Source organism: Rhinatrema bivittatum, chromosome 3 (genome assembly GCF_901001135.1).
Source record: "Rhinatrema bivittatum chromosome 3, aRhiBiv1.1, whole genome shotgun sequence".
NCBI classification, from domain to species: Eukaryota; Metazoa; Chordata; class Amphibia; order Gymnophiona; family Rhinatrematidae; genus Rhinatrema; species Rhinatrema bivittatum.
Genome location: NC_042617.1, coordinates 362,514,905 through 362,538,660, shown reverse-complemented (window position 1 = coordinate 362,538,660; position 23,756 = coordinate 362,514,905). Strand labels below are relative to the sequence as shown.

The 23,756-nt window shown below is 44.5% G+C and overlaps 1 protein-coding gene across 4 annotated transcripts in view; it reads right to left on the bottom strand.

The window, feature by feature from the left end:
* Positions 1 to 23,756, bottom strand: part of RARS2 (arginyl-tRNA synthetase 2, mitochondrial) — a 128,881-nt gene that overhangs the window by 1,535 nt on the left and 103,590 nt on the right. For all 4 annotated transcript variants that reach the window (XM_029595437.1, XM_029595438.1, XM_029595441.1 and 1 more), the window contains 3 exons: positions 22,460 to 22,555; positions 4,460 to 4,534; positions 2,890 to 2,953 (listed from right to left, as the gene is read on the bottom strand). In XM_029595437.1, coding sequence (XP_029451297.1) covers positions 2,890 to 2,953; positions 4,460 to 4,534; positions 22,460 to 22,555 — 235 coding nt within the window. The remainder of the gene's footprint in view (positions 1 to 2,889; positions 2,954 to 4,459; positions 4,535 to 22,459; positions 22,556 to 23,756) is intronic.

The window sequence follows — 23,756 nt, the reverse complement described above, 5'->3', positions numbered from 1 at the left end:
GCAGATTCCTGTTACTCACTCCCAGGGACAACAATTGCTTTCCCTAGCTCATTGGGCTAATATTGTTTTAAGGGCTTCGTTCCAGGAACTTGTCTAAATGCCTTTTAAACCTCCCTCCGTGCCAGTCACCTTAACCACATCACCAAGCAACAGATTCCATAGTTCGATGGTATACTGTGTGAAAAGTACTTTCTACGATTCAATTTAAATCTGTTGACTTCACGGCATGTCCCCTTGTTTTAGTAGTATCTGAAAGAGTTAATAACCATCCTTTATAAAATTGTGAGTGGGGTAGAACAGGTAAATAAACTTCTATCGTGCACCCTCACCGCTCTTTTCCAAGCTGAAGAACCCTAACCTGTGTACCCTCTCTTCATATTCCATCCCCTTTATCATGTTTGTTGCTCTCTTCTGCACCTTTTCTAATTCTGCTGTATCTTTTTTTGAGATGGGGCAATCAGAACTGAGCACAACACTCAAGATGCAGTCGAATACTGAGGCAATATGAGATTTTTTTCCATTTTATTCTCCATTCCTTTTCAGATCAGTCCTAACATTCAGGCTGATTCAGTAAAAGTCGCGGGTGAGCGCCCGCTCTCCTGGAGCGCGCACAGGCCACTCTCCTGTGCGCGCGATTCAGTATTTAAATGAGGGACCGTGGTAAAAAGAGGCGCTAGGGACATTAGCGCGTCCCTAGCGCCTTTTTCTGACAGGAGCGGCGGCTGTCAGTGGGTTTGACAGCTGACGCTCAATTTTGTTGGCGTCGGTTCTTAAACCTGCCGACAGCCACGGGTTCGGAAACCGGACGCCGGCAAAATTGCGTGTCTGGTTTTCAACCCGCGAGCCGATTTTAATTTTTTTTTTTTTTAATTTTTAATTATTTTTTTTACTTTGGGACTCCTGACTTAATATCGCCATGCACAGAAAAGCAGTTTTTAACTGCTTTTCTGTGCACTTTCCCGGTGCTGACAGAAATTAACGCCTACCTTTGGGTAAGCGCTAATTTCTGAAAGTAAAATGTGCGGCTTGGCTGCACATTTTACTTAGTGAATCGCGCGGGAATAACTAATAGGGCATCAACATGCATTTGCATGTTGCGGGCGCTATTAGTTTCGGGGGGGTTGGACGTGCGTTTTTGACGCGCTGTTACCCCTTACTGAATAAGGGGTAAAGCTAGCGCGTCCAAACGCAGGCTAACAGTGCGCTCCGCATGACTCCTAATACGGAATCCAGCATTGTGTAGCTACAGATAGGATTATATTTTCCTGCGTGCATTACTTTGAACTTTTCCACATTCATCTGCCCAATCTCCGTCTCACAAAGGTCCTTCCTGCAGTTCCTCATGATCTGCTGCTGTTTTAACTTTAAATAATTGTGTCATTTGTAGATTTGATCACCTTACTCCTTTTTCTCTTTTCCAAATAATTTATGAGCATCTTAAACAGTACAGGTGCCAATACCGAGCCCTGTGATACTCCACTAATGACTTTTCTCTATCTTGTGTTTCCTATCTTTTAACCAGTTACCAATCCATGATAGGACATTAGCTCATATTCCATGACTTTTTAAATTTTCTGAGGCATCTCTTATGGAGGACTTTGTCAAATACCTTCTGAAAATCCAAATACACAATATTAACCAGATCACCTTTACTGAATACATTAGTTCACCAACCTGTCTTGGATGACCTCCAGCCAGTTGGATTTTCAGGATATCTACAATGAATATGAATAAGATAAATTTGCATACACTGCCTTCAAAGCATGCAAATTTTATCTCTTGCATATTCTGAAAACGTGACTGTATGGTGGTCCTCCAGGACAAGTTTGGGAACCTCTGATCTAATAGATTGGTAAGGCAAGACTTCTCTTTGCTGAAATCATGTTGACTTCCCCATTAAGTTATATATCTATCTATCTAGGTATATAACCAGTGATATAGCTTCTACCATTTTGTCCAGCACTGACATAAGGCTTACGGGCCTATAGTTTCCCGGATCACCTCAGAACCTTTTTTAAAAATCAGTATTACATTGGCTACCCTCCAATCCTCAGGTATTGTGGCTGTTTAAAATGATGCTTTACATATTACTAGTAACAGGTTTATAGTTTCATGTTTTTACAACTCTAGGATGGATACCATCTGTCCTGGTGATTTATTTTAGTTTGTCAATTTGGTTTATTACATCTTCTATTATCACAGATATGTTTTAATAGCTCACAATCACCACCATTAAAGAACATTTATGGTGTGAGTATGTTCCCAACATCTTCCTCCGTAAAGACAGAGGCTAAAAATTATATTTCCTCGCCCTTCCTGAGCAGCTCTTTTATCCCTCATTCATCTAGTGGTCCAACTGATTTCCTCATAGGAAACTGTAAAATGCTTTTATTATTTGACAGGTTATACGGCATGTACATTTTATAAATACAATTTTGCTTTGAATGTACTTGAAAAAGTTTATTAGTTTTTAGCTCTCTGGGCACGTCTTACTACTGTTTTACATCTAACTTGCCAGTACTTATGCTCATGTTTATTTTCTTAATTTGGGTCTGCTTTCCATTTTTTGAACAATGTCCTTTTAGCTTTAATTGCACATCATATAAAGGAAAGGAAGAAATAGAGTCAGAGGAGCCACAAAAAAAAAACCCCACAAGAGAAAGTTGTGTGCAAGACAAAGATTCATGCAAAAATGTTCACACATGCTCTGTAAAGCATTCTAGGCTTTTCTGAGTTCAGAGATATTCTCTGTGTTGAACCATCAGATAATGATATGATAGAAATGACCATGCAGGGGGATAGACCTTTGGGGTGTTTTCCTGCATGAGCAGGAGCTGTCAGGAAATGATGCAGATACAGAATCAATAGCAAGATATGGAAACCACCTACCTGTGCAACTTCTGCAGCACTGCCCTTCACAGGAAGGGCCTGATGGGCCACACTTGCAAGGTGACTGGAATTGGAACAAGGAAAAATAAGATCAGGAACTAGCAAAGTGCTTACATTGTGAGAAGTCATTAGAAGCATAGTATGTTTTGCTATTTTTTCTTATCCTTTTAAGCAGCAATACTAACTAGAGTCCTCAAAGTACTGACATGTCTGTTTTTTCACTTTACTGCTTCCTCTTTTGGGGGTAGATTTTAAAAAATTTGCGCGATCGCCTACTTTTGTTCACGCACCAGGCGCAAACAAAAGTATGCTGGATTTTATAAGATACGCACGTAGCCGCGCGTATCTTATAAAATCCGGGGTTGGCGCGCGCAAGGGGGTGCAACCTGCGCGCGCCGAGCCCAGCGCACGCTGCCTGTTCCCTCCGAGGCCGCTCCGATTTCGGAGCGGCCTCGGAGGGAACTTTCCTTCACCCTCCCCCCACCTTCCCCTACCTAACACCCCCCCCCCGGCCCTATCTAAACCCCCCCTTACCTTTGTTGGCAGACTTACGCCTGCTAAAAGCAGACGTAAATCTGCGCGCGCCAGCAGGCTGCTGGCACGCCATCACCTGACCCGGGGGCTGGTCCGGAGGCCTCGACCACGCCCCCGGGCCGGCACCATGCCCCCGGGCCCGCCCCCGAAACACCACGTCATTTCGGGAACGCCCCCGACGCCCCTTTTACGAAGCCCCGGGACTTACGCGCGTCCTGGGGCTCTGCGTGCGCCGGCAGCCTATGCAAAATAGGCACGCCGGCGCGCGCAGGGCATTTAAAATCCGCCCCTTGGTGTTTTTCTCTCAGATTGCTTTCTTTTTTATCCTGTACACTCTCTTGTCATTTTACGCTCCTTTGCAATAAAAGATGTATACGTTTTATTATAGAAAGAAGTGACATTCCATAATTAGTAATCAACAAATATCAATGCTGAATTGCCAATGACCATCATATCTGGGCAAAATGTGTCAAGTGAGTACACATAGTTCAGTGTGCTATGCACATCCTGATGATTAAACATTGTGGCACCAACTGGATGTGCATAGCACACTGAACTATGTGTACTCACTTGACACATTTTGCCCAGATATGATGGTCATTGGCAATTCAGCATTGATATTTGTTGATTACTAATTATGGTATGTCACTTCTTTCTTTGATGATTATAATTCTATTGCAACCATAGTGAGAATTTTGACAAAGTGTGACACTATTCCTTTGGTGATACTTTTTATTATAGCCATATCTCCTCCTTTACGTCCAGGCTGTATTCATGCTTTACATGCATCCAAATGATGGCTGCTTGGGATTCTGACACTTATGGCAGCACTCGGAGGTATATAATTGTGGATAGGACAAAGTAGGGGGAGCTTTCGAAAACTTTAAATATTGATCTCTCCTCAGGAATAAAAATCTGACTGAAAAAGTTGGCACTGCATGGCTTGGTTCAGGATTCAAGCTAACTGAAATCTAAATAAATAAATAAAACCAAAACCGCCACACTAGTACTGCTACTTTAAACTCATGTGAGTTACCTTAGTGTAAGGAGATAGTTGACGATGTGCTTGGGCTGAAGATCCTCACAGGATTTGCACAGCACCTCATCGTATCTGCAGACACACAAATGAAGAGTTTCAATTACTGAAACATGCAATAAAAGCCTCTTGCTCACATTCAATGTGACATCTGCAGGCACAACAGCAAGTAGCATTTTCACGTTATCCTGTCTTTCAAAATATGACCCAACACAGACACACGCTATTACTGGTAAAGTGTAGCTTAGTGGTTGGGATTCTGATCCTAATTCAATTCACCTCTCCGCAGCTCACTATATTACCTTGAGCATATCACTTGACCGTTCTTTGTTGAAAGGTCACACTTTTATTTTATTTTGAGGGGGGGGGGGGGTGTCCTGGCAGTTTCCTTCTGAGCCTTTGTGCTTCTAGCTCAATTGAAACAGGTCTCTAGTAAGGTCATGAGCCATGACCTTTCATTTGCAGCTACCTAAGGGTTTTTCCACATTTAATTATTTATTTATTTAGAAGCTTTTATATACCAATGAACGTTGGGAACATCTCATTGGTTCACAATAAACGAAATGCAGCTAAAAGAGCTTTACAGTGAAACAAAGAACAATGCGCATAAGACTGTATCACCAGTGAACAAGGAAACATAACATACAAAGAGAGATATACTAACTAGAGCAAAGAGAAAACTGCACAATTCACAACATATGTGGCATAAAATATAACTAATTACAAGTAGAATGTCATGTAAGTTAGAGGGGCAGAGGAATCGGGGGGAGGGGGGGGGGGGGAGGTGAGCTGTTAGGAGTATGCTTGTTTGAAGAGGCATGTTTGACCTCTTCCAGCCCAGCTATAACAAACATACAGGCTAATACAGAAAGGTGCGCTTGGCTGAGCGCACAGTTAGCCCCCGTTTGGACGCACGTTTTTGACGTGCATGGAAAACGCGCATGGAAAACGCGCAGCCAACCTCCCCGAAACTAATAGTGCTCATCACATGCAAATGCATGTTGATGAGCCCTATTAGGTATTCACCCGCAATTAAGAAAGTAAAATGTGCGGCCAAGCTGCACATTTTACTCTCAGAAATTAACTCCTGCCTATTTCAGACAGCACCGGGCAAGTGTACAGAAAAGCAGAAAAAACTGCTTTTCTGTACACCCTCCGACTTAATATCATAGTGATATTAAGTCGGAGGCCCAAAAATTAAAATCTTCTTTAAAAAAAAAAAAAATCTGCCCGCGGGTTGGAAAATGGATGCTCAATTTTGCCGGCGTCTGTTTTCCGAACCCATGGTTGTCAGCGGGTTCGACAACTGATGCCGGTAAAATTAAGCGTCAGCTATCAGACCCGCTGACAGCCGCTGCTTCCACCAATAAGGAGGCGCTAGGGACGCACTATTGTCCCTAGCATCTCCTTATTAGCGCGGGCCCTAATTTAAATACTGAATCGTGCGCCCAGGAGAGGTGCCTGGGCGCGCATTGGGAGAGCAGGCGCTTGCCTCGGAGTGCCGGCTCTCCCGCACAGTACACTGTACAGGCCTGAGTGTCCTCTTACAGGGGCCATTGACTGGAATTAAAAGTTCTCAGGTATGGAGAACCGGGGATTGTTTTCTATCCTTATTAGTTTTAATTATTGAATATTATTTGATATCTGTTGTTTTTGAAATATTTTATTGGTATTTGGGAAGTTTTCAAAAATTTGTAATGAGTTAAATTACTGGAGGTTCTATTCATCAGCAGTTTTGAAATATATATTTTTAGTATGATTTTCCTATTGTGATTGATGTTTTATAATTCTTGATTTTATTGTTTGATGTTTTATGAGGAATGATGGTATTTTCTGTTTTTCTATTGCTGCATTACATACAGTCTAACTTGTGATTTCCAGTTCAGTTTGTCTGTGCATTTCTGTGTATATTTTAAGGTCCCTTTATTCTGTATTTGGTGACTCACCAAATTGTATGTGTAATTGGGTACCCATGGGCCAGTATGGAGAAAAATCCCCCGGGCCACTATTTTCCTACAATCTGCCCCTGGGTTAATCATTAACCTATTCAGTCTGGGGAAGGCTTATAGGAGGATTTACAACACTAGTAACTAAACTACTTTTGCAGAGTTTGAGGTTTGCAATAACACTGCAGGTTACACTGAGAAGTATAAAAGATAGGAGTTGGCCACCCCGGCTCGTGTGCCACCGTGCTGCTTCCTGAATGTTGGCATCACAAGCAGTTTTAAAAAGTTATGGATCACCTTTGCTAATCTTGTGATGCACAGGCAGTGGCTCTTCTCCAATCACTCGGCACCACTCCTATTTCCAAGGATTTATTGAACAGGTCACACAGCGGACCTGCCAGCACATCTCAGATCCCTCAGTATCCTGGAATGAACCTCATTAGGCCCCATGGCTTTGTCGACTTTCAGTTTTCCTAGCTCTTCCCATACATTCGCTTCTGTAAATGGAGTTTTGTCTACTTCACCCCCTTACACAGTCTTGTTAACTAGCGATGTTCCTTCTCCAGGGTCTTCTTTAGTGAACACCGAACTGAAGTAATTGTTTAATATTTCCGCCATTTCTTCGTCTCTCTCCACCCATTGATTCTGGTCACCTTTCAATTTCACTTTACTTCTTTGGACCTTTCTCTGTTGTATTTGAAGAATGTTTTGTCACCTCGCTTTACCTCTTTGGCTATCCTTTCTTCTTCCAGACTTTTTGCTTTCTTGATTACTTTCTTTGTTTCCCTAAATTCTGCCAGATATTCTTCCCTGTCTTCCTCCTTTTGGGATCCTTTATAATTCATGAATGCTGCTTTTTTTGCTTTTATAATGTCAGCCACCTCCTTTGATAACCAGATCGGTTTCTTATTTCTCTTACTTTTGTTTACTTTTCTAACATATAGATTTGTTGCTTTTGTAATTGCTCCCTTTAGTTTGGTCCACTGTTGTTCCACCTCTCCCATTTTCTCCCAGTCTTCTAGTTCTACCTCCAGGTATGTTCCCATTTTGTCAAAGTCTGTAATTTTGAAAGTCAAAACTCAGATCCTTGTGTGACTTTGCCGTATCCTGCTTGTGATGTGAAACCATACTGTTTGATGATCACTGGTGCTGAGGTGGGCACCCACCTGGACATTAGAGACATTATCCCCATTAGTGAGCACTAAGTCGAGTATAACTCCCTCCCTTTGTGGTTTCCATTACCATTTGTTTGAAGAGAGCCCCTTGCAGGGCATCCACTATCTCTCTACTTCTGGTTGATTCTGCGGAAGGGATTTTCCAATCTACATCTGGCAGATGAAAGTTTCGAACAATCAGCACTTCTCCCTTCTTTCCCACCTTTTGGATGTCTTCAACAAGATCTCTGTCTAGTTCTTCCATTTGAGTCAGAGGCCTGTAAACCACACCAGTAAAAATGGATGCACTATCATCTCTTTTTAGGATGGCCTATAATGCTTTTTCTCTACCCCACATTCCTTGCCGTTCAGTAGCTTGGATATTGTTTTTGACAAAAAACTACGCCTCCCCCTTTTCTGTCCTTCCTTAACAAGTTATAGCCTGGTATGTCCATATCCCAATCATGAGAATCTGTGAACCATGTTTCTGAAATAGCAACAATGTCCAAATCTGCCTCTACCATTAGGACCTGCAGGACAGATTTTATTGCCCAAATTATGAGCATTTGTAGTCATAGTTTCCAATTTTTCTCCCTTGATTTGTAGAAATTCCTAGGCATGGTTTCTGCTTTTTTGGCTGTTTGATTTTATTTTCGCCTCCCATATCCTGTACTGCCTGAGGGTGACGTGCCACTTTCATTGACCATTTCCTGACACCCCCATTCTTTAATTTAAATGCCTTATGATATATGATCTGGATTTTTCACTTAGCATCCTCCTTCCAGCTATGGACAAATGTAGGCCATCCTTACCATATAGCCTTTTACTGCTCCATACAACAACCCCAGCCTCCAATGTATCCAAAACTATTTTCTGTACACCAGGTTTTGAGCCAAGAATTGAATTTGTTTATATGGTATATCTTCTCATTTCCCTTTCCATGAACAAGTAATACTTCAGAAAAGGCAATATTCTTTGCAGTGTGTCTTATCTTGCCTAGGTTTTGGCAATTGTTTTGTTCTTCATGGATACCATTTCTATTGAGGCCGTTGGTCCCCAGAGGGATAAAACTGATATCAGAGTTCCTACTTTCATCTTCAATGACTATCTGGCTTGCATTTCTACTAGCGGAGGATCCTGGAATGCATTTAACTATTGTGTCACCATCAAAAAGGACTCCCAAATTGGTTCCTCTGATAATCAAGTCTCACAGCAGAAGCAGCTTTCTTTTACGACATTTGATTCTGTTGCAGGGCTTCTGGGTGCACTGGGGGACTTCACTTTTAGAGATCACTTCAGTATCTATTGCTGAGGTTTCTTCATTCTCCAATGCTGAAAAAGCATTATGTAGAGGTGACATTGGCAGCAATGGAAATATTATAACATGCCCTGGAACACTAATACACCACCTACTGGGGTTAACTACATGCCAGCAGAACTACTGCACCTCAGTTACATATGCAGAACACAGACAGACCCTTACCTAGTACAAAATAAAGGACTACAAATCAGAAACAAGCATGCAGACAAAAATAAAATGGAAAGCTCAAGAAACCAAACTCTGAACAGTGGAATACTGAAGAACAAAATACAAATATGTAATGCACATTCCCAGTCGCTAAAAATTCAAAACAAAAATTTTATTTTTTTTTAAACATTTGTTGTCTGATCTTATTTTTCTAATCAGTTGGTCCCAGGCTTTTTTCCCCCACATTCCCTTTCTTGGTCTTTTTCCAATTCCTTTTACAGGGACACTTTTCTCCACCTGTCTTCTTTCCACACCCATAGTGAATCACTCACACCCAGGCTCTCACCCAACCACAAACACACTCAGACTCTCACCCAGTCATCAACTCCCACACAGGCTTTTAAACCCCACCTCTACACACACAGCCTCTCTCACACCCACACATACACCCAGACTCTCACCCATGCACAAGCTCTTACCCTACCCCCTTACACACACAGGCAGACAGACATACAGGCAGTCACACATTCACTCCCACAAGATCTCACCTAGCCACATACACACACAAGTTCTGAACCTCTACATATATACAGCCATTTTCTGTCACACGTGTCCACACCCAGGTACTCATTCCCACAAACACAGGCAGTCACCCAGACACACACACACACAGGGCCTGGGCCTTGTCTTTAGTTGCCAACAGAATGGGGTCTACTAGCAGCTATCATTCTCTCCTCCTCTCTTCAGCTGCCAGCAAGACGGGTTCTACTGGCAGCCATCATTTATTTATTTATTTAGTGTTTTTTTTATACCGGCATTCGCGAAAGGTATCACATCATGCCGGTTTACAATTATCAAAGGGGTGTATGAAGAATAAACAATAACAACAATAACAGGTGCATAACGAAAAACCTTTCAGTTACAATAAACATTGCAGTTACAGTAAAACAGGGAAATACACAACTGGGAACAGTGAAAAGTCGATAGGAAATTAACAGAAGGAACAAATTAACAATTTTAATGTATTTACTAAGTAATTGAATATTACTTAGTAATATTTTCATATTTTCCTTCATCTTTCATTTTCATCTTCATTTTCATTTCATTTCCATTTCATTTCATTTCCATCTTCATCCTTCATTTTCATCATATTTTCCATCATATTCATCATATTTTCCTCCTCTCTTCGGCTGCCAGCAGAATGGGGTTTACTGGTGGCTACCGCATCCTCTCTCTTTAGCTGCCATGGGATAGGCTCCGCAGTGGCCTGCAGAGTTGCGGGGTGGGTGGCATCAGGAGTCATGTTTATCCGAACGTCATCTCCTTCTGCCATGGGGCAGATCTTGTGGTAAGAGCAGAGATATTGACCCTGTGGCAGCAGGAGATGATGTTTGAATAAAAGCGACTCCTGCTGCCTGAGATGGGGTTAAGGGAGGTGTGATGTCATCAATTGGATTGGGCAGGGCTTTGGTTTATTCCTACCTGATCGTGTGTGTGTGTGTGTGTAAAACTGTATGCAACCGTGAAAAAAGTTGTGTGTGGCCATGCACATGTGCAGCTCAGTGGGAACAGTGGTCTGGAGTGGCTGTGGAGAGATGTTGGAGCATTACATGATCTCTTGCCTCACAAATCTGCTACACTTTTTTGAAGAATTTAAAAAAGGTTTGGATAAGTTCTTGGAGGAAAAGTCCATTAATTGCTATTAATCAAGTTGTCTTAGGGAATGGCCTCTGCTATTACTGGTATCAGTAGCATGGGATCTTTTTAGTGTTTGGGTACTTACCAGGATCTTGTGGCCTGGTTTGGCCTCTGTTGGAAACAGGATACTGGGCTTGATGGACCCTTGGTCTGACCCAGCATGGCAATTTCTTATGCTCTTGCGTAGGTGAACTTCCTGAGCCACCCCTGGAGCAGAGAAAATACTTCCATCAGTAGGTGGAGGCAAATCGAGTAGTCTTGAGACAGTGGGTTCCAACGTGACAGCACGGAGCGTTGGAGTGGTCGCATGTGTGCCCTCGCCTACAGTACTATCTCCAGGGTTGATGCCATCAGGCAGAGGACCTAAAGATAGCTCCACACCCTGGTATGCATTGTGTTAGTCAACCGATGCACTTGGCACATCAGTTTCCTTATCCTTGAGGGAGGGAGGAAGACTTTGCCCTGCTTGGTGTCAAACCAGACTCCCAGGTTAAGGACTGGGAGGGCTTGAGGCTGCTCTTGTCCATGTTCAGGACCCAACTGAGTTCCTGAAGCAGGGACCTGACCCTGCTAGTCACCTGAAGGCTCTCTTCCAATGACTTCGCCCAGTTCAGCCAGTCTATATAAGGGTATACCAGGATCCCTTCTTTCCTCAGTGCTGCTGTAACCACCATAATTTTGGAGAATGTTCTGGGGGTGGTTGCCAGGCCGAAGAGCAATGCCCAAAACTAACAATGGCGGCCCAGTACTGCAAAGTGCAGGAAACGCTGGTGGTCTTGACATATTGTGATATGAAGGTAGGCCTCTGAGAGGTCCAGGGATGTTAAGAACTCTCCCGATTGTAAGGCCATTATGATGGAGGAAGAGTTTCCATACGGAAGTAAATTATCTGCAGATGACTAGTGACGCCCTTGAGATCCAGGATGGGTCGGAATGAATCCTCCTTGGGTACGATGATTGGATGGAATAATGCCCCGTATTTTCCTGGGGTATAGGTACTGGGGTTATAGCCCTCAAACTGAAGAGCCTTATCAACGTGGATTCCATTGCCAGTTTTTTATGCTGGGAGTGAAGAGGTGACATCATGTACATGTCCCGAAGGATGCTGCGAAATTCCAGAGAGTATCCTTCTCGTATGTTGTCCAGTACCCATTTGTCCGACGTGATCTCGACCCACCTCTGATAGAACAGGGCTAGTCGACTCCCTATTGCCTTGTCCCATGGATATGTTGGCCAAATTTAATTGGGAAGTTTGGGTCGAACCTGAGCCCAAACCAGTTCCTCTTTTTGGTTGTCTGCTCTGAAAGGACTGAGACTTTCCTGAAGGCAAAGATGTCTGAAACACAAGTTTCTGTAGGGATGGAAGTGCTGGGAGCCCCTGGCCCAATCCCTCATAGGCTAGGAGCGCTGCGACCTCTTTTCTTATCTTCTAGTAGCTGAGGCACTAGAGATTCACCCCACTTACTGTCTATCTTTTCCAATTTGCTTCCGAATAGAAGGGATCCCTTAAAGGGCATCTTTGTGAGGTTTGCCTTAGAGGTCATATCTGCTGACCAATTTCACAACCATAGCTGCTTCTGGCCACCATCACTGAGGCTACTCCTCTGGTCGAGGTATGCATTAGGTCAGAGCTTGCATTCGCTAGGAAGGCAGGGCTCCATTGCCTTTCTGGAATGAGTCCCTGAGCTATCTACCTCTCGAGAGAAGAAGACACGAACGAACCACCAGGACACGATTTGCAGTGTCATTGCTGTCGCGTCAAAGGCTTGCTTAAGGATGGACTCCAACTGTCTATCGTGTGCATTCTTCAAGGCCACTCCTCCCTCTACTAGGATAGTTGTTCGCTTCGAGACTGTGCTGACCAGGGCGTCCACTTTCAGGAAATGCAGGCATTCTCTGGCTGCCGGGTCCAGAGGGTAAAAAGCCTCCAAGGCCCGACTTCCTTTAAAACTGGCTTCTGGGGCGTCCCACTCCAGGTCATTCAACTCCAGGATGGCTTCCAGCATCGGGAAATAGCAAAAGGCTTTCCCTAGAGACACCAGGATGGGATTCTTCTTTGGTTCCGACATAGGGTCCGTGCCAGGAACTCCCAGAGTCTTCAGGGGCTGGGAGATGAGGGTCAGCAATTCATCTCTGTGGAAAAACCATAGCATGGTCCAATATGGCTCCAGGCCTGGAGGGATTTCCCCATCCTCCTATGAGTCTGCATCCCCATCATCATCCGTGATGTCTGGGTCCCTTGTCAGGGATACCCTTGGTGAGGTGAGGCATGTCCTGAGGCATGCTGATAGGGCTGGGAGGACGAGGGCTTCCCAAGCTGGGCTCAGACTGGGTAGAGGCATCAGCTGACTGCACCTGAACAAAGGATTGAAGGCCCTAAAAGAATTCCACCCAAGAAAAGGTTGCCAGGTCCATACCTAGCCCAGGAGGAACTGGATTAGGGGGCACTGAACTGCCCTCTCCAGGGGAGGACGCAGTTCCGAGATTGCTCAGATTCGGGGTGCTCCTAGATAAGGTCATGGCTGAACTGTCTTCTGACGGGGAGGGGCCGGGCTTGGAGAAGTTCTGAGAGTCCAGCCCTCCCTGGGCTTCCTCACAGTGTTGACACAGAAAGGATACTAGGTCAGTCTGTGCAGCCCTAATATGGCAGGCAGCACAAAGGGAGTGTCGCTTGTGCTTCTTTGTTGCCGGAGCCATAGTTCACTGTAGCTTGTGCATTCAGCCGGTTAGCGCCTGAGCTCGAGCACGCAGAAATCCACCCCAACGCATTTAAGTACAAGTGTCCGGTTGTGCATGAATGTATGCACGCATAGGGCTCACAACAGGGTTGGCCCATACTGCGTGTACCAACGGTCAATAGGGGAAAATGGCGCCGCACCAAACCGCACGCAAGATGGCGCTGCTGCGGCCTGCCACGTGGTGTGCCCACTGAGCCTGAAGCGGGGCCTAGCCCATCACAGAGCCGCTCAACCCGATTGTAAATTCTCTTCCCTTGCCCAAATGGGATCGGGAGCATCGTCACTATGGTGCGCCAAGCAAGCAGACAGGAGGAAAGACTTTCTGAAGCCCTTCCACATCTCTGAATTGGAAGAGTTCTTCTCTACTTAACTGGGTTCAGCGCTTACCGGCTGAGTACAGAGACGGTCTCAGGTTGCGGGTGGAGAGGGCTTAGGCCATGACTGCCACATTTTGCTTCCTGCACCTGCTGCCTTTCAGTTGTTTAAGCAGCAAAGTCCACCCCGGGAACAAGCTACCGGACCAAGGCACACCTCTGATGGATCTCCGAAATCGCCTCAGGAATTCTCAACTGGGGGAGGGACCTTTAGGTATCACCGCAGGAGAGAGGGTTCAATCTTTCTCCATTTAAAGGTAGATTTTCTTCTTCAAATTAGTACTGCGATTCTATAAACACCAATGTTGGTGTGGGGATAGCACGTCCACATCCGCTAGGAGACAGAGAGATATTGAGTGGCTGAGGTCACTGCAGGGGTATATCGAAGGTGACGTTAGCTTTGAAACCTAACTCCATCTCCATGTGCTAGCAGGGGAGCACATAACCCCATTGGTCCTGAGTATATCTGGCTACATGCTAGGAAATGAGGAACTTTGGTATTACTGTGAGTTGTCATAAGATCCATGTGAGGCATGCCTCACCTGAGAATTATGCGCTGAAAAACTTCACTGCTTAGTTCCCATTCTCCAGGATCTAGAACATTCCTATTCATATAATCAGCCTGTAAATTGTACTGACCCATGATGTGAGCTGCTGACAAAAGCTGCAGACTCTTTTCTGTCAAAGAAAAATGAAGATTTGTCGCCTCTGACACTCCCAGACTCCTGGTGCCCCCACTGTTCACATATGCCACTGTTGTAGCATTGTTGGATAGTATTCTGACTACTTTATCTCTGAGTTAGTAGAGAAAATGACACAGGGCCAGCCTTAGTCGCCCTGATTTCTAGTCTGCTGATTAACTACATCACTTCCTCCAGAGATCTAAATCCTTGACCACCTAGTCCAGATAAAAAGTTCCCCAACCTGACAGATTTTCACCAGTCATATATGGACTGCAGGAGGAAGTCATTAGAATGACCCCCTGCAAAATTTTCTGAGAAATAGACTATCAAAAATGACTCTCCTTCACTAGTGCAGGCAAGAGAAGATGAACCTTGTAATCCTGAAGCTGCTGTAACCTTTGAGATAGAAGCAAAGACTGAAGAGGCCTTATGTGAGCCCCATCCCATAGTACTAGACTCAGAGCTGCTGTCGTGGAACTGAGCAGCTAAAGATAATCTCAAGCTCTTGGGACTGCCAGAGTAGAAAATCTCTGCACCCGATGGATCAGTTTGTCTACTCTGTCCTTTGTTAGCCATACCTGACCTACCTGCATGTCTATGCCCCCAAGTATTCTAGGAATTGAGAAGGAAAAATCTTCCTCTGCATAACTGATCACCCAGCCCAAGTATAACGAACTCAGAGCCACACACTAACAGAATATACAGAGGCATGTAGAGAAATGATTCTGGGCCTAGCCAACTCAGAACCAGTTAACTTAATTTACAAAATGTTCAAGGATGCAGATAATTGTTCCAGACACCTAATCCCACTCCCCACTCCCCCAACACACAATTGCTTTCTGCCGGTAGAAAGATAAGGTTACCTCTGACAATTCACTTTCGAAGTGTCCCTTATTATATGGCAGCTGAACACCACAGCATAAAAGAATAAGTCAAACAGTCAGAGAAGAAGGAAGATGACAGAAGACAACCAATAGACAGACGCTGCCATCATGTTCTTTTCTACACTGGACTGTTTATGTAAGAGATGTGTCACAATGTATTACTAATATTGCAATTATTAGTCCTATTACTTAATATCTTTGCATTACTGTCATAACTGAGCACATATAGATATTAGATGGCGAAACAGTCCATTAACAATTAAGGTACAGTTGAAGAAGTCCACTGCTCATTCTTGGGATAAGCAGTTTGGAATCTATCTACCCCTTGGGATCCTGCCAGGTACTTGCGACCTGGCTTGGCCACTGTTGGAAATAGGATACTGGGCATGATGGGCCCTTGGTCTGACCCAATATGGCAAGCCTTATGTTCTAATGTAGATTAATATCAGTATTTAGTATTGGGTAATTACCCTAGGATCTGCTATTATTCTGGCATGTTGTGTGAGGGAGCTAGTATGCAGTGTATGGTGGGGAGTGTGCTGAAGCCTGTCTAAGTCAGAAGTTATAGGATTCAGGCCCCTTTGTGCTCTTGTTCGTTTGCCACATTCACATGGATGTAGTGGAACACAAGTTTTCTAAAATTTGGATTACTCTGTTATATGCCTGAATGCCTTCTTGGTAAGATTTGACTTTGATCAACTAATCAAACAAGATAAGGATGAACCTTGATCAACTCTCACCTTAAAAATGAGGCTACCACCACCATGACTTTGGTGAATGTTCGCAGAGCCATTGACAAACCAAACAGGAGCAACTTGAACTGAAAATGTTCTTGCAGAATGCAGAACCGGAGATACTTTTGATCTTCTATCTTGATGGAAATATGAAAATAAGCCTCCAACAGGTCCAGAGAAGCCAGACACTTTCCCTTCTTACTGAAAAGAGCACAGAGAGGAGTCTTCAGCCTGAAATGGGAGATTCGGAAACTGCTGTGACTCCCCTGAGATAGAGAATGGGTCTGTAAGCTCCATTCTTTTTGGGGCCTACAAAGTAGATTGAAAACCAGCCTTGGCCCTGCTTGGAAAGGGGAACTGGCACAACAACTGACGTTTATCCAGGGTTTTGCAGACCAACCTTTGCTTGGCGGTGAAGAAAAGGGAGACCCCAGGGATGGGAGCAATAAACTCTAAGGTGTAACCATGGTGGATTACTTCTAACACCCATGATCTGAAGTCTCTCAACAATGCAAGCAACTGCCTACTGGAAGAACCAGGTAGTGGACTTACCAACCCTCATTGCGAGGACAGGCTGGCTCCTGAAGAGGCAGCTGCACCTAGCCTATCTTTTCTAAAGCCTTTAAAGGACTAGCTCTTACCTTTTGCACCCTGCAAACTCTGGTAAGAGTATGCGTGATTGTTTACCTGGTTTTTAACCCCTAGACTTCTGAAACTAACCTCAACCTTGGCCAGATCTATCAAAAGGACCAACTCTTATCCACACGAAGGTTCTGCAGCTTTGGATCCCCCAGATTCTTTACTAGCTGCTACAGATCTTCCCTGAACAAATGCCTCTTTAAATGGGAGCTTACCCAGTTGAATTTGGATCAAGAATCTGCTGCCCAGTTGCAAAGCCAGAGAAGTCTCCTGGCCTCAACAGTCAAAGCCACTAATTGAGATGAAATCCAGAGAAGATCATACCTAACATCTGCTAAGAAGGCTGTGGCTGATTCCATCTAGCTGCCTGTTCACCCTCTGGTAGCTGCTGAATCCAGTACAACAGCACCCAAAATACAAGACCACAAAAATAAAAATTTGGACTGCCAAGGAAGTGGAAATAAAAATGCTTCAAAGGAAGTTCAATCTTCCTATCCTGCAGATCTTCTAAGCAAGGTACTTCCCTCCACTGGGATAGTTGTCCATCTATTATTGTGCTTCAATTGACTGTAGATGAGACTGTTGTACCTTTTTTTTTAGATATCATCAAATATCTTGGATTTCTATTTGATGATTCTTTTAATTTCCATTCTCAACTGAAATTATAAGTAAAAAAAATGGCTTTTTTAAAGTTTAGGATGTTACAGCATCTCAAATATATTTTAGAACCTAATGATTTCAGATGCTTTATTCAAGCTTTTGTCCTTTCTGTGCTCGACTATTGTAACGCCTTGTACTTGGACCTACCTAAGTGTTATTTGACAGCCTTACAACTACTTATAAACATAGCAGCATATCTGTTTTCTGGTAGTTCCTTGCGGGATCACATTACCCCCATTTTTAACGCCTTACAGTGGCTTCCTGTTGAGCAGAGAATTAAGTTTAAAACCTTAATCCTGACCTTTCGAGCTCTCCATAAAAGATGCCTTGCATATCTCACAAAAGTGTTAAAATGGTATGTTCCAGCAAGAGCTCTGTGTGCTGAGGACCTATTTTTACTTGCTGAGCCTAATGAGAAACAAATTTGTTTGTTTAAAGGAAACGTGTCGTTGTGCCTTTTCTATAGCGGCATCAAGTTTATGGAACAGCCTCCTCCTAGTTATTTGTAAAATCAATTACACAAGTTTTAGGAAACTTTCAAAACCATATTTGTTTCATAAAGCATTTGCTATGCTTTATGTAACACCTAAATCCTAAATCATCACACCTAAATCCTCCTCCTCCAGCTCAGGGCCTGACCGAGGATCAGTCAGAAGTCTTTCCTTGCCAACGGAAGCACCATTGCCAACATACCTGCAACCTTTGAGCACTATTCCCCGCTTGAATGCAGGTGAAGCAAAGAGCCCCGACAGTAGCAGAGCACCTGCATCTACAAGCACTGCAGCAGCAGTCATGCCCAGCCCTCTCTATCCTAAACTGCCTTCACCACTGCGATCCCCTTCCATTCCTGATAAGTACTTACCCTCTCGGGTCGGCAAAAAAAATGGAGAGCAGGGTAACTCAATCTATAGTCTCCCCTCTGCCCAGGATCAAGGACTTAAACACTGCTCTTGTTCCTGGGCTCCTCTCAGATCTCCCCTCTCCTCTGTTTTGTTTTGTTTTTTTTTTAAATAGTTAACACTGCAAGGCTTCCAGGCAGGAACAAACAAGGTGGAGGAGGGGGGGGGGAGGACAAGAAGGAGATTCTCTCTCCAGAGCTGGAAGTTCAAAAATACTGCTGCTTTTTTTTTCCTCCCTCTAGAGAATCTCTTCCCCAACCCAACGCAGGCTCAACCAGGTCTCCTCTGGAAATGGGAACCACTTAAGCTGGCTTGCACTACTGGAAGGCACCAGTAACCTGACCCTAAGTCTGCATGAGTGCCTTTTCAGAAATCCTGCTGCACCACCAGCGAGTCCTACCATCTGCTGGAGGCAGAGAATACTGGATTTCTCTGTGCTGAGCCACCTCTAAGTAACATAGTAATGATGGCAGAAAAAGACCAAAATGGTCCATCTAATCTGTCCAGCAAGCTTTCCAAGGTAGTAACTGCTGCTCCGTGCCAGTTACCCCCATGTTTCTCTTAAGTAGTGGTGAAGATGTCCTGGAAGAATTTGGTGTGCTCTGCCTCCATCTGCTGATAGGAGAAACATAACCCACCTTATTGGCTGGACTGGTGTAGCAGAAAGAGGAGAAAACATGCCATGTTCCATGGCCTAGCCGAGATGAACGAATGTATTCAATCCATTTCCCCTAGGAAGAGAGTCCACATCACTAAAACTACTACTATCTGGTATTCTAGCAGACAGATGAAGGACTGAATGCAGAGTCTGACTTAATAGCTCAATCTCAAGAGGTGACGCCTCTAGAAAAGAACTGAGCCACATGGGAAGGGCAGTATTTGGTGGTTGGGGGTGGGGAGCTTGCACCATCACTGCCTGTGCTGTATCTGTTCTATAGGAGAAATGGAAAGCTAACAATCCAAATAGGCATTCAGTTCACTAGAAAAATATAGGAGGAGAAAAAATGCCCTCTGAGTTTCTCTTCACTGCTACCCTGTCAGTCATTGGTTCTTTATACATGAGGATAGGGCACCTCTGAGCAATGTTTAGGCCAGGACTTCCCAAACTGTGGGTTGGAACCCCATACGGTATCACAAAACCTTCAGATCTGATAACAAGTGCCTCAAATGGCAGCGCTCTTCAGGCACCAGCAGCAGCACTATTAGCAGCGGAATTCACCGTGAGGCCTGTGAGCCAGCACACACTCACAGGCCATGGAGTGGTCCTGCCCTCACATGAATTTCTGTGGTAACAGGAAGCCCTGTGTAAGGAAGGATTAGAGCCACTGCAGGGCCTGAAAGCTTGCACTGGCTCACAGGCACCACGCTGTCTTTCATTACTAATACTGCTGCCATTTGCAGATCACAGTCAGGCTTGGGGCCAGCCATGAGGGGAGGGGAGGGGAGTGCTGAGTACTCATATGCCAGTGGAGATTGCCACTGCTCTTCTCTCCTCACCCACCATTGAACCTACCCAAAAGAAAAATGATGCCCCTGTCATCAGCCTGCCCTCTCTTCTCAACAGCTGTCATCCACCTTTGGCCTGATAGTCAAAGGAAAATGTTGCCACTGAATCTGGCCAAGAGGTTGTGTGGAGAAGGAACTCTTTGAAGGAAGGGATGAGGATTGGGTCAGCTGGAAAGGAATTTCCTGTGGAAGATAAGAGAAGGGAAATGAAAGAAGACAGACTGGGAGATGTAAGAGAATTGCAGCTAAGGGGGGATGCGAGGGCTGCAGGAGAGTAAAGGGAGATATCCCCTGTTTAACCACTGAAAGCACCCAATATGAATCATAATAGCCAAAGAAGGATGCTGACCAGTATACTGACAGGCCCAAAAACACTGTCACAGCTAAAGAAAAGAAACTTTGCCCAGATGAGAACTTTAAACCAGAACTGAAGGATACTTATCAAGATCTGCCTGTTTGTAAGCTCCTGGTGTAAATAAAACCAAGGCAGAGGGACAATCCAGCAACTTAAGCTCAAGTGCAGAAGTGAAGGACCAGCCAAGGGAAGTCCAGTGGTCAGAAGGATCCCCACCCTTGGATGAAGGGGGAGCATTCTGAAACAAAGAAAACGCAGAGGCTGGCATACAGCCTCTGTCCAGATGTGGCGGGACACCCCCCCCTGAAGAAAAGGGGAGGGGGAAAGACCTGCAATGCAGCAAAGAGCCTCCACCCACTACGATTATGCATGAGCTTATCATATTTATCAGCTGGAAAGTGTAAGACAGGGGCAACTAAGGTGAAAGGGAGCGGATTCAAAGCAACGCGTGGCCAGGAGACCAGAGAGAGGAGGCACCCTGACTGGGGTTGGATGGTGGCATGGAGTCTGGAGGCGGAGAGTTGCCGAGAGCAGCCCGGCAGCCGTGCCAGTATCAGACCCGGAAGCAAGCTTCCTTCCGAAACGGTTCATCAGACCTCCAGCCAGAGCCTGCTTCTGAGGTAATCAGAGGGAAATCACCTGAAGCTGGGACTAGGGGCAAGTAAGTTAGCCATAAGTATTAATATATTAGGCAGGCTAAGGCTTATGGCATGTTTGAAGCCACCCATGGTACACAACTTTATTTAGGGTGCTTAGTAGCCAGGATGTTAGAGACAGGAATTGTTATCTTCTAAATGCTAATCCTGCCAAATCAGATAAAAGTCTAATTCTGAGGAGAACCCATTGTCTTCTCCTAAATTTAGGATGGTGAGGTGAAGTGGGAGGGGAACTGGAAGTGTCCTGTAGCAGACAGGTCCCGGCACCCCTAAACTTACAGGAGGAGGTGAGAGAGAGAGAGGATAGGGAATGAGAATGAGGCAGGAATGGAGGATGGCGTGAAAAGTAGGAAATGACAGGATTAATTGGATGTTATAAGAAAGGCTTGAGGGTAAGACAAGATCAGCAGGGATGGTTCAAAAATGGTTACAGGGGATGAGAGAGAGGGGTAGGCTGGAGTATGTAGTAAACAAGGATCAGCTGGAGGGAAGTGTGGTTGAGAGAGGGATTCCACTGAAGGGAAGGAGATTAAGAGAGGAGGGATTAGCTGGAGTGTGGAAAGCACAAGAGAAGCAATTGCTGAAGGGGGGGGGGGGGGGGACTGAGCCCTTTCTAAATGGTTTGGTCATCATAAGAACATAAGATAGGCCATCAAGCCCAACATCTTATTTCCAACAGTGGTCAATCCAAGTCACAAGTACCTGGCGAGTACCCAAATATTAAATGAATAAATCCCAAGCTACTAATCCTTATTGATTAACAGCAGTTTATGGATTTCTGCTCTAGGAACTTATCCAAACCTTTTTTAAACCCAGCTAGACTAACTGCCGTAACCACATCCTCTGGCAATGAATTCCAGAGCTTAATTATGCGTTGATGAAAAATAACTCTCTCCAATTGTTTTAAATATGCTACTTGCTAACTTTATGGAGTGCCCTCTAGTCCTTGTATTATCCAAGAGAGTAAATAACTCATTCAAGTCCTTTCATGATTTTAAACACCTCTATCATATCCCCCCTCAGCCATCTCTTCTCCAAGCTGAACAGTCCTAACCTCTTTAGCTTTTCCTCATAGAAGAGCCATTCCACCCCCTTTATCATTTTGGTCACCCTTCTCTGTACTTTCTCCAGTGCAACTATATCTTTTGTGAGATGCGGCGACCAGAACTGCACACAGTATTCAAGGGTGAAGTGACTTGTCCCAGGTCACAAAGAGTATCAGTAGGATTTCAACCCTGGTTTCCCTGATTTACATCTGCTGCTGTAACTGCTAGGTTACTCCTTCACTAAAAGCTTCACTAGCACCCTTGTTATACTTCCCTCCCTATTTATCCAAGCAGCATCCAACCCATGGCCCTTGGCACGCACACTAATTACCGCCCAAGCCAGAGTCTCACATGCATAAAGAGCTGCTCCAGGTGAGATTTGAACTCACCTGTAGCATAACCCATAATCAGTGCTGTTCTATAAGTACCACACGCTACCCAGTTGCACCACTGGGGTCATGTACGTTTTCAAGTGCTAAAATGAGGTCACACTGGCTAAAAGTATGGGAAGCCCTGGTTTAGGTGTTTGGAATGCATGCCAAATACTAGAGATACTGTACCTGAGGAGGTGCTGTAGTATGGATAGAGCCTGCGGATCCTGCAAACATGCTGGATTAAAGTCACATGATGTTTCACTGCTACACATCTCTTCCAAACTGCAATGTAAAGCCCCCCCAAAAAAGGCTTCAGCACATCAAGCAAACTTTGGGCAAATTGATGGTTTTCATGCAAGTAGGATTCCACTGCATCCCATAAGCATAACACTTCAGAAATACATTAAAAACAGATGCCAAGAGGGTGATCTAATTTCAGGCCTCATGCAATATTTTTACTAAGCTACATCAAGGGAAAGCAAGGCACAGAAAGGTAGGAACCTATCAAAAGTCGTACAATTCACAAATTCAGACCCCTTTTCCTGAACCTCAACCCCTGGACCAAAAACATAAAAGCCCATTAATATCTTACAAAAAAGGCTCGTATTCAAGTATTTAGCAGGCTTCAATAAAGCAAAAGGTGATGGCATTTTTCACAGAAAAAGCAATTCTAGACAATGGGTGTGATATAAAGTTGGAGGTATGGAGGCTCAGAGAAAATACTTTTGTTGCTGAGATAGTGGTAGATGCCACAGAGGATGTAGACAAATACTCTGACAGAATTTAGATATGCTTGGAACAGGTACAGAGGACAATAGTATTAAAAAACAACAACAAAAAAAACAAACAGTAAAAAATAGGGGAGTGTGGGTAATAAAACATATCAGGGGTGGCAAACTCCGATACTCAAGAGCCACAAACAAGTCAGGTTTTCAGGATATGCAGAATGAATGTGCATGAGATAGATTTGCATACAATGGTGGCAGTACAGGCAAATCTATTTCATGTACATTCACTGTGGATATCCTGAAAACCTGGCCTGTTAGTGGTTCTGAAAGACCAAAATTGGCCCCCCCTGGCTTATATGCTCAGCTATGCAGAATGGTAGAGGGTCTAAAAGGGGAGATGAAAAAGCCGACTTGCACAGAGTAGATCGCTGCTTCCCAGACTGTGGATCGGACCCCCAAATGGGGTCACAAAATCTTCAGGTGGAATCACAAGTGTCTCAAATGGCAGCGCTCTTCTGCTGCCAACAGAATTAGAGGAGGTGAGGGGTGAGAGGGGGAACTGTGAGAGAAGGACTGGAGGAGAGGAGATGATGCTGAGAGGTGAAAGAGGGGATGGGGATGAGAAGGAGGGAATTAAGGGGTGACAGAGGATCAGTTAGGGTTATAAGGTGGTCTTGGAGGAGAGAAAGAATCAGCTGGGCGGATGTGAAAGGCTGAGGGGGTGAAAGGAATGGAGGTTAGGAGAAATCTGCCGG